Below are 11,785 nucleotides of genomic sequence, written 5' to 3' on the forward strand. Positions count from 1 at the left end.
TGGTATCCATTGTTGAAGGAGCTGTAATACACTACTGGGAGCTAGCTAAACACATCAGGTGAACCAATGTCGAGAGGCATATATGTGGATTTGCCAATCAGCAGCTATCTCCCAGTAATGCACTGCAGCTACTGAACCTACCAGTACCTTTAATGAAGAAAGAAAAAAAAGGTGCAATACAATCTTATCACATTACTGTAGATTTCTCTATTTAGATTTATAATTTTCTTTTTAACCAAAAACCAATACTCATGTGGTGAATGGAACCAAGAAGATACAGTACTAAAACATTTTAAATAACTAGGTATATTTTGATGTGCAAAGACACAAACAATTTAAAGTAATATATCCCACCCTTATTTTATTGCTTCTGTAAACCCATGTAAATCAATATACAATGCAAAACAGTGTATAGATACTAGAAAAAAACATTTACAACAGAAAGTATTTGTCTAGTAAAACTGCACTGTACACAAGATAGAAGACCAGGAATATTTCTGGTTACAGATACCTCTCTTGGCTTGGTCTTTCTAAAATTCTTCTAGAATCAAACCAGTTTTCATTTTACCACAAATTACTTTGAATCTTCTTTTAAAATCTACTATCTTAAAATTTCTCCAGTGTGAATCCTATAATGTACAACCCAACATGACAAATAAAATCAATTACAAAAAGCATTATGTGGCAGATATTTTGTGCAGCTTTTGATATTTGAAAACAAAACAGAGGTTTGGAATTCATCACATATATTGGTCAAAATAAACTATAAACTGTGTTTACCCGTGCAAGTTGCTATTTATTTAGCAAAATCCCAAGTTTTTAGCTAATAAAAACAGTATATATATATATATCACATAAGTAAAAAAGTAACTAATATGGAAGGGACAAAAACAGCTTCTAAAGACCAGAATAGCTATGGATTTTCAATATAACAGACACAGCAATAGGGTTGAACAAATGTGTAAAGGTAAAGAAGTCTGTGATATTAAAGGGTCTAGAAATAACGTTCTTTCATTATTAAATAGTGACATATCTAAGATAAAATATACCCTATTTACATACTGAGAAACAAATTTGCTTCTTCAAAACAACCTCTGAAGCAAAAAAGCCCAACATTTCTCCAAAGGAAAAGGAAGAAGACAGAATTCTGCAAAAGCCAAGTCCAAAAGCAGATTGTAAACTAAACGCCTCAGCAGGGTTGATTAGTGAACAGACACGGAATACAAATGCCTGACATGCTGGCAAAGCGGTTAATTATTGCGAAGGCAGCGTTGTTTCCAAATTTGATACCGCTGGTGATCATGTTTTATTTTGTGATACGTAGAAAGGCGCTTGTTTGTTTTCTTTAGATCAGTGTAACTTGTTATTATTTAGCAGTAGAAAGATATGGACAGAAACATGTCCCATTCAGGTAGAAGACAGAGGCACAAGTTAAAAAAAAATGGCTGACCATAAATAAACACATCAGCATTTACCCAGTAAGATAGAAATAAAATGAAAAGCTTGAAATTTACTATTTACACAGTAGTATATACTGCACATGTATAAACCTGTAATTTGTGTGAAATTAAATATATACATCCCCAGCATTTTGGACTGTTTGGAACCTGAAATACTGATGTGGCTTTTATTTTTAAATATAATATCTGTTCTTGGCTTTAAGCAGTGGTACTGAGCCATACGTCCTTATTGTGTGATTGCACTCCAGCTTGTAGGGAAAGACCCAGAGATAGCGTCAGCACTATTTGGGAAACGCAACTCAGCACAAATAGCTTTGTTCCTCATTTATCCTGGTGTCATCTGGGGGTGGTGCTGACTTTAGAAGGGGAAAGAGGTCCGGAAGCCGAGTGACTAAGTGAAGGAGACACCTTAACAGGACTCATGGAATCAGCAGTCTGAAGTTTCCAAACCAGCTCTTCATTTGTTCGACTTAACCGCTTCTTCTCTTCACTTTCTTTCTCCACACTCTCTTGGAGATTGGCATTTTCCACTGATAATTGCCTACAAAAAACAATGTGTAAGTGTTTGCAGACCGGACATTCAGATACAGCTGCCCAGCTAATGATAGCTTTTAAAGAGACATGCTAGGAATGTAATAAGCAGCTCAGATTGTACAAATATCTAATCTGTCTTGGGCTCTGATCAGCTGGGTCATCCCAGTCTCAATTTGGAGAACAATTAAAAAAACAAAACAAGCCTGGACAGACTGGTATACATTTACATTTCTATATTACAAAAATAAAAGGATATTTCTTTCCCATTATTCATGTTTTACCTTTCGGCATCCAAGTGAGGGCATTTTTAATAGTATTATAGTTTAATCTCTCTTTTAATGCATCTTTACATGTCCCTTTAGTAAATTGCTGAGATAGGCAGATACAACTCTCAAAAAGTTCTTAGCCTTACAACATTGCCATTAATACATGTTATTGGATATTTCACGCTGGCAATGCCACCAGCTGCAACTGCAGACAAGCGAATATTCTGGAGGTGTTTCTTGTGTGCCCCTGAAGCACCACTGTATATAGGGAAAACAAATATTGCCATCCCTGGGAATTAAAAAGAAAAAAAAACTTGCCATGGTCCAATTTACATGTATTTCACTATATGCTTTGGAGTTTAACTGGTTTATAAAAGTGGTAAATAGCCACTATAAAATTATTCCGCATTTAAATTACACAGATTTCACTGAAGTCAAAGTGCATATTTATTCAATGTAGTCATTTCTACACAAGAGCTTTACTCTTAAAACTTTGTTGAGAAAAATAAAACTTTTACTGCTAGATTACAAGTCTTGCATTAGCCTTAAAAAGCAGCGTTGATAGGTCCCAACGCTGGTATTACGAGTCTGGCAGGTACAGGCGTACCGCTCACTTTTATTCTGCGACTCGAGCTTACCGCAAATCCCCTTACGTCAATTGCATATCCTATATTTTTAATGGGATTTGCCTAATGCCGGTATTACGAGTCTTGGAGAAAGTGAGCATTAGACCCTCTCCTGTCAAGACTCCTACCGCATTTAAAAGTCAGTAGTTAAGAGTTTTATGGGCTAACGCCGTAACATAAAACTCTTAACTAAAGTGATAAAAAGTACACTAACACCCATAAACTACCTATTACCCCCTAAACCGAGGCCCCCCCACATCGCAAACACTTAAATAAATTTTTAACCCCTAATCTGCCGACCGGACACCGCCACCACTATAATATATATATATTAACCCCTAAACCGCCGCACTCCCGCCTCGCAAACACAAGTTAAATTTTATTAACTCCTAATCTGCCGTCCCAAACATTGCCGACACCTACCTACATTTATTAACCCCTAATCTGCCGCCCACAATGTCGCCGCTACTATATTAAATTTATTAACCCCTAAACCTAACCCTAACCCCCCTAACTTAAATATAATTTAAATAAAACTAAATAAAATTACTACAATTAAATAAATGATTCCTATTTAATACTAAATACTTACCTGTAAAATAAACCCTAAGCTAGCTACAATATAACTAATAGTTACATTGTATCTATCTTAGGGTTTTTTTTTTTAATTTTACAGGCAACTTTGTATTTATTTTAACTAGGTACAATAGTTATTAAATAGTTATTAACTATTTAATAACTACCTAGCTAAAATAAATACAAATTTACCTGTAAAATAAATCCTAACCTAAAATTACAATTACACCTAACACTACACTATCATAAAATTAATTTACTAAATTGCCTACAATTAATTACAATTAAATAAAATAAACTAAAGTACGAAAACCCCCCACTAAATTACAGAAAAAAATAAAATAATTACAAGAATTTTAAACTAACTACACCTACTCTAATCCCCCTAATAAAATAAAAAAGCCCCCCAAAATAATAAAAATCCCTACCCTATACTAAATTACAAATAGCCCTTAAAAGGGCTTTTTGCGGGGCATTGCCCCAAAGTAATCAGCTCTTTTACCTGTAAAAAAAAAAAAAAAGACAATACCACCCAACATTAAAACCCACCACCCACACACCCAACCCTACTCTAAAACCCACCCAGTCCCCCCTTAATAAAACCTAACACTACCCCCTTGAAGATCACCCTACCGTGAGACGTCTTCATCTGATCCGGGCAGAAGAGGTCCTCCAGAGGGCCAGAAGTCTTCATCCAGGCGGCATCTTCTATCTTCATCCATCCGGAGCGGAGGGGGTCCATCTTGAAGCCAGCCGACGCGGAGCATCCATCCAGACCGATGACTACACAACAAATGACGGTTCCTTTAAATGACGTCATCCAAGATGACGTCCCTTGAATTCCAATTGGCTGATAGGATTCTAGCAGCCAATCGGAATTAAGGTAGGAAAAATCCTATTGGCTGATCCAATCAGCCAATAGGATTGAGCTCGCATTCTATTGGCTGATTGGAACAGCCAATAGAATACGAGCTCAACCCTATTGGCTGATTGGATCAGCCAATAGAATTGAACTCCAATCCTATTGGCTGACTGCATCAGCCAATAGGATTTTTCCTACCTTAATTCCGATTGGCTGATAGAATGCTATCAGCCAATCAGAATTCAAGGAACGCTATCTTGGATGACGTCATTTAAAGGAACTGTCATTCGTCGTGTAGTCGTTGGTCTGGATGGATGCTCTGCGGCGGCTGGCTTCAAGATGGACCCGCTCCGCTTCGGATGGATGAAGATAGAAGATGCCGCCTGGATGAAGACTTCTGGCCATCTGGGAGGACCTCTTCTGCCCAGATCGGATGAAGACTTCTGCCCCTCTGGAGGACCACTTGTGCCCGGCTGGGTGAAGACGTCTCATGGTAGGGTGATCTTCAAGGGGTTAGTAATAGGTTTTATTAAGGGGGGATTGGGTGGGTTTTAGAGTAGGGTTGGGTGTGTGGGTGGTGGGTTTTAATGTTGGGGGGTATTGTCTTTTTTTTACAGGTAAAAGAGCTGATTACTTTGGGGCAATGCCCCGCAAAAAGCCCTTTTAAGGGCGATTTGTAAGTTAGTATAGGGTAGGGATTTTTATTATTTTGGGGAGCTTTTTATTTTATTAGGGGGATTAGATTAGGTGTAATTAGTTTAAAATTCTTGTAATTATTTTATTTTCTGTAATTTAGGTGTTTTTTTCGTACTTTTGTTTATTTTATTAATTGTAATTAATTGTAGGTAATTTAGTAAATTAATTTAATGATAGTGTAGTGTTAGGTGTAATTGTAACTTAGGTTTATTTTACAGGTAAATTTGTATTTATTTTTGCTAGATAGATATTTAATAGTTAATAGTTAATAACTATTGTACCTAGTTAAAATAAATACAAACTTGCCTGTAAAATAAAAAAAAAACCTAAGCTAACTACAATGTAACTATTAGTTATATTGTAGCTATCTTAGGGTTTTATTTTATAGGTAAGTATTTAGTTTTCAATAGGAATTATTTAGTTAATTGTAGTAATTTTATTTATATTTATTTAAATTATATTTAAATTAGGGGGTGTTAGGTTTAGGGGTTAATAACTTTATTATAGTGGCGGCGACAGATTAGGGGTTAATAAGTGTAGGTAGGTGGCGGCGACATTGGGGACGGCAGAGTAGGGGTTAATAAATAAAAAGTAGGTGTCGGCGATGTTGGGGGCAGCAGATTAGGGGTTCATAGGGATAATGTAGGTGGTGGCTGTGTCCAGAGCGGCAGATTAGGGGTTAATATTATTATGCAGGTGTCGGCGATGTCGGGGGCGGCAGATTAGGGGTTAATAAGTGTAAGATTAGGAGTGTTAGACTCGGGGTTCATGTTAGGGTGTTAGGTGTAGACATAACTTTTGTTTCCCCATAGGAATCAATGGGGCTGCGTTAGAAGCTGGACGCTGCTTTTTTGCAGGTGTTAGGTTTTTTTCCAGCCGATTCTGCCCCATTGATTCCTAAGGGGAAATCGTGCACGAGCACGTTTTGCCAGCTTACAGCTACCGTAAGCAGCGCTGGTATTGAGGTGAGATGTGGAGCTAAATTTTGCTCTACGCTCACCTTTTTGCGGATAACGCTGGGTTTAAAAAAAAAAAAGTAATACCAGCGTTACTTTAGTTGAGCGCTGAGGGAAAACTGTGTGTTAGCAACGCACCCCTGTTATCGCAAAACTCGTAATCTCGGTGTTAGTTTTTAATAAATTATAGTTATTTTGACTATTTCTTAAAATAGAATAAAGCTTTGTGCTTCAGTGCCTCTTATAATATTAAAGAGACATGAAACCCAATTTTTTTCTCTTTCAGTTGTATTAAAATCTATGTTTTATCTGAATCATAAAACAAAACAAAAAATTGGTTTTCATATCCCTTTAAAAGGTACCCTGGCTAATTTGTTTTATTGATAGGGTATTTGCATGGTACACATAGCTTTGAGGGTGGTAAATCTCTACACAAACCTTGTTACAACAACATTTTGGTCAATTCTGGCTTTCATGTCTTCATTTTGCTGTTGTAGCACCTGAATCCGCTCCTCCAAGATCACATTTAGTTCCGCCTGCAGCAAGACAGAAAAATGTCATCAGTACAAAGTCATATAAGAGTGCATCTTAAAGATGCTTTGCACACGAGGCCTCATCCTTGCTATTACATCAATATGCAGCTCTGTTAGTCTGTAAAACCTCTCCATATCACCATGTAAGGGAATCGTCCCCTTCCTACCATGGAAAGACCCCTAACTCACTATAGCAGAGCTTTCCAAACTTTTCATGTTGGTGACACACTTTGTAGACCTACATCATTTCGCGACACAGTAATTCAGTTGTACTAGCAAAAAGGAGGTTAAACCAACTTGTTTTAAAAGATACGGACACATACATAAATTATATAACAACAAAATGCATTTACAAGTAACAGTATGTATGTGCAAGAATTAAAAAAAGTTTAATAACACCAATAGCTACTTACTATTTTAATGGGATGTATGAGGTTGATGGGATGAACACAGTTTCGTAATATTTGGTGTAATATTAAAGACACTCGCATTTCATCATCAAGCATTTTTAAGCTTCCACTTCCTATCCATATATCAAGAGGAGGAGCAGCAATGCACTACTGGGAGCTAGCTGCAAAAAACCCCCCACTGACTTCTGACTTCAGCTCAGCATTTAAAGCTGTCACCCTCAGAGCTCTGCGAGTCCGACTGACTACTGCCCGTGCTGCAAACACACTGCTGTCCCACTCACTGACTATACGTGCAGTCCAGGCCCGGACTGACCATAGGGCATGTCGGGCATTTGCCCGGTGGGCCGCCGGTTCCCTTAGCTCTGCCCACCATTACGGCAAGGTCAGTAGCTCTGTGCTGACTGACTGACCCAGAATTAAAGATTCTAACTGCTGATTTTTGGGGCACTGTTCTCACTGGCACATCAGGGGGCGTCACTTAAGCACCATAAAAAGGCCACACCAGGGGGCACAGACTTGCATACAGCGGCCGTGAGAATCCTCCACTTACTTCTTGCAAGTGGATCTCACGGTCGCTGTATGCAGACAGGACAGGAGCTGCCTGCACATGCTATCAATCCGGCCAGAAGTGGGAGGAGCAGGTGGTCCTCCGAGTTCTGTGCTGCTAGCCTGGCTGCCTGGGAGGAAGTGAAAATGGTGACACAGTGACCTCCTACAAACCCATCACTTCCTCTCATCGTCCTAAGTAGCGTGCGCATGAAGGAGGGAAGAGGGCGAGGGAGGCAGCCACATCCAGGGTGACTATACTAGGAGCGTGTACATTATATAAGTTAAGTAAACACAAATATTGTATATCTTACGTGCAATGGGAGTTTTTCTGTGGCTTATAAACTGTGCTATCTCATGTAGTCATAGATACCACCAGAGCTGCTTCTTACATTTTTACAAGGCTTTGGTTATTGTATTGTAATGTGGCTTGTAAACTGTAGTTGTTTGAACTACATTTTATATGCAAACACTTTTATCTCTACAAAATATGTGGGTAGTCTTTACTTATCTTTGAAATGAAAAACAATAATATAAGATTTTGCGATTGCATAACAAAAAAAACAAGTTTGGTTTCTTCATGTAAGCTCAGTGTAATAAACGAGGTAAAACAAAGCGGCATTTGAAAATTAGACACTTTTCTCCCACTCCTTTCTTTCAGAGGCCTTGTTTCAGAAGCTTTAGAAAACCAATATTCAGTGTTTTTGTGCTGAGAGACGTAGGGTAGCTTAATAAGTAAATAAACCTATACCGAGGAGAGAACCTAGTTACGAGCGTGGTACTGACTATATTGAGTAAGGGTAACGGCCTGATAACATCTTCATGCAGGTCAGTGGTCAATATATAGCGCGCCGCCTTTGCTGTGGGGGGGGGGAGTGGGCCTCTTTGCCCTAAAATGCCCGGGCCTTTTTTTGGTCCCAGTCCGGCCCTGGTGCAGTCACAAGCCAATTAAGGAGACTACACGTGCAGTCAGGAGCCAATGTGCCGCCAAATCCGCCTATGGTAATAGTTTCAGTTCCCACTGAGCTGTGCCAATTGGTTAAGATGAGACTGTGACCCACTAGGTATCAATCACGTGTCAACCATGTGATATGCGTAGCAGGCAGGTGGAAAGTCAGAAACCAAAAAACAATAAAAAAAAATAATTAAATTTAAACAAAAAATTGTGCTGAAGCAGGGACACACCTACACACTGCTGCCGACACACTAGTGTGTCCCGACACACAGTTTGGAAAGCACTGCACTATAGTCACACTATCCCAAGATATTTAAGAGTTATGAGTAAGGACTGAAATGTGGGAAACGTTTTTATTTCATCTGTTATAGGAGTGTTATATGTGTATAAATTATTTTTTAAATATTCGAGTTTTCAAATTGTAATTAGATGATACTATATATTCCTTGTTTTGTATCATTTAATGTGATTCTTCACATTTTTTAGCTTCGTTCTCAAATAACTGTAACAGTTAAGAATAAAAGTATTTACCTACTTCAGCAGTTCAGTTATCACCTATGCTCATCAGCCCATGGAAGGAAACACCAGGGACACTGAACCCAAATTTTTTTCTTTCGTGATTCAGATAGAGCATGCAATTTTAAGCAACTTTCTAATTTATTCCTATTAGCATTTTTTCTTCGTTCTCTTGCTATCTTTATTTGAAAAAGAAGGCATCTAAGCTTTTTTTTTTTTATTTAGTACTCTGGACAGCACTTTTTTTTATTGGAGGATGAATTTATCCACCAATCAGCAAGAACAACCCAGGTTGTTAACCAAAAATGGGTCGGCATCTAAAATTACATTCTAGCATTACAAATAAAGATACCAAGAGAATGAAGAAAATTTGATAATAGGAGTAAATTAGAAAGTTGGTTAAAATTTCCTGTTCTATCAGAATCACGAAAGAAAAAATTTGGGTTCAGTGTCCATTTAAAGAGACATGTTAAAACAATAATACAACGTTTTAATTCATTACAGCATTGTATTATTACACAAATGCTATTGGTAACTATGTTTAACCACCCTCAACAAAAATTTAAAAATACATAGAGTGCTGTGGCTCCCAAGCAAGAGTTTTACGAACACTACTGAGATGGATACAGGGCCGGATTGGGCCACTGGGATACGGGTAAAAATCCCGGTGGGCCGCCGGCAGAGGCTGCTCAGCTGCAGTGGAGAGCGCAGCAAGCAACTTAGCGTGGCCGTCGGAGCTGCTAGCAGCAAACTGCACTTCACACAGAATGACAGGCTTAGCCACAGTCACTGACTGAACTCAGCTGAGCCGCCGCAGTCAGTCACAGTCAGTGCTCAGCTGACAGCTTGACTGCATAGATAGGCCCAGCCAAGGGGAGCTCTTAGCACGGGATGAGATGAGAGATGGGGCTGGAGTGTGTGTGTGGGAGGGGGCTGGATGGTGTGTGTGGGAGGGGGGAAAAGAGGCTAGTCGAGGCGAGGAGGAGATTCACGTGCTCATTCAGTCAAACAGGCCGTGGGATCCACACCTATTTCACTGTGAGTGCTCCTCCGTTTACAATGCTATAATGTTAATGACAATGCCAAGTGTCTATTGAGCTGTATGACCCACGGTTCTGTTTATGTTTTCAAACTCAGGATATGAATTAAGTACCATTCAATTAACAGCTACATTTTCTTTAGTGTCTTAGTGTGAGATGCTTTTTGTACAATGCCCTTCTTGGTGCTGGCGCTCCTGTAATGCCACCTAAAATCTACAGTTTATTGCTATACTGGCATTTTGTAGCAGATAGTTAATTCTACAGGTCAGATGCAGTTGAAGGGAAAACCAGCTCCTAGAGCATAGTTGGCTGGCTTGGAGGGGCGGGGCATGTGGTGAGCTACGCTTTACACAATCATCCTTCTTGACACAGCATAAAAAATTATTGTAAACAGAATCTATAAACTAAACTCACCAGCTTTTCTAATTCCATTATCCTCTTTTCCTGTGCATGAATAAGTTGATTCTTCATCTCTAAGACTTGTTTTACACTTTTTAAATCTTCATCTAGGTGTCTATATGGTGCTAATGCAATCTGTAACAAAAAGGATACAAATATATTTAAAGGACCATTAAACACCTTAACATTGCATAATAAAAAGACAATGCGCTAACATTTACTTTGCATTTCAAATGAGCAGTAGATTTCAAAGGATCCTTTCATATCCTTGTCCTCTTGTATCTTATGACAGCTATCTGCCAATCACAGACCCATAAGATTGTGAGACATGATGTGAGGGGGAGAGTAGGCTAAGAGTGTGTAAGAAGTGTGAGGTATTAAATCAGGAAAACAAGCAATGAGGTGAAATCTGAACAGAGGGGTTGAGTTAGTTAAATGTGTGATGTCATAGGAGAGACTATGTGTGAGGATAGATAAAACTGGGAGAGTTACATAAGAGCATAAAGTAGTAAGAAGGAAGGAGGGATATGCTAAGAATCTGAGGTAAGAGAAGATTGTAAGATGTCAAGAAAGGGGTTTGTGTAAGACAAGATTGAGAGCTCTAGACAAAAAGGGTTGGGATGGGTCTGCCACTTAAATAAAGGGATAGTGTACTGTAAAAGTGGGTTCCCAAAAATGTATTTGTAATTACTTGTTATATCAGTTGCAAAGTATAAAATGTAAGGTGCAATGCTCATTTAGGTACATTTTTAATATCAAATAGCCGTCTCTGCTAATTGCAACCACAACCCAATCAAATGGCCTGAGCTTGCAGCGAAAGCAGACATAATTGGTTTATATTTCTATATGTACACAAAATCCTCCATATTGTATCTCTCTATACACAGTAAGACCAATACTTAGAGAATAATTATCAAAAACTCATTGTCATGGAGAGAAATCACCCAAAATCTTTGGGGTTTTTTTTGAGCATTATATTGGAACATATCTGTCTCTCATTCATATCCAGAACTCTTCATAGCTAGATAAACAATTTTCAAGCTAACATTTGTCTTAAAATTTTAATAAAAGAAGTTTTTTTGTATCCCTTAACTCTATTGTAAAAAGAAGGGGTTATATGTATATAACTGATGTCCACGTAGAGGCTACCATGAGCCTCTAGTCAATTAAATGCACATTTATACATGCCAGGTGATCACTGTTACCATGGTGACCACCATCTCTAGGCCTTTCTAATTATCTCTTATAAGGCCTAGAAACCCCCTGCTTGCAAACAGTTTGGGGAAGTGTAGGGGGATTATTTTATTTTTTACATGTTTGTGCTTTATTTAAAGTAAATAACAGCTGGATAAAAATACTTACTTCAAGTTGCTCATTAGTACTCTTCATTAAAGCTTCTTCAAATCTCTT

The 11,785-nt window shown here is 38.4% G+C and overlaps 1 protein-coding gene across 1 annotated transcript in view; it reads right to left on the minus strand.

The window, feature by feature from the left end:
- Positions 1-334: 334 nt before the first annotated feature.
- Positions 335-11,785, minus strand: part of MTUS2 (microtubule associated scaffold protein 2) — a 754,499-nt gene continuing 743,048 nt past the window's right edge. Inside the window, exons 13-16 of the mRNA XM_053705569.1 lie at positions 11,738-11,785; positions 10,391-10,510; positions 6,415-6,512; positions 335-2,001 (exon numbers count right to left, since the gene is read on the minus strand). The exon at positions 11,738-11,785 is cut by the window's right edge and continues 51 nt beyond it. Of these exons, the coding sequence (XP_053561544.1) occupies positions 1,797-2,001; positions 6,415-6,512; positions 10,391-10,510; positions 11,738-11,785 (471 nt within the window). The 3' untranslated portion in view covers positions 335-1,796. The remainder of the gene's footprint in view (positions 2,002-6,414; positions 6,513-10,390; positions 10,511-11,737) is intronic.

Source organism: Bombina bombina, chromosome 3 (assembly GCF_027579735.1).
Source record: "Bombina bombina isolate aBomBom1 chromosome 3, aBomBom1.pri, whole genome shotgun sequence".
Taxonomy (NCBI): domain Eukaryota; kingdom Metazoa; phylum Chordata; class Amphibia; order Anura; family Bombinatoridae; genus Bombina; species Bombina bombina.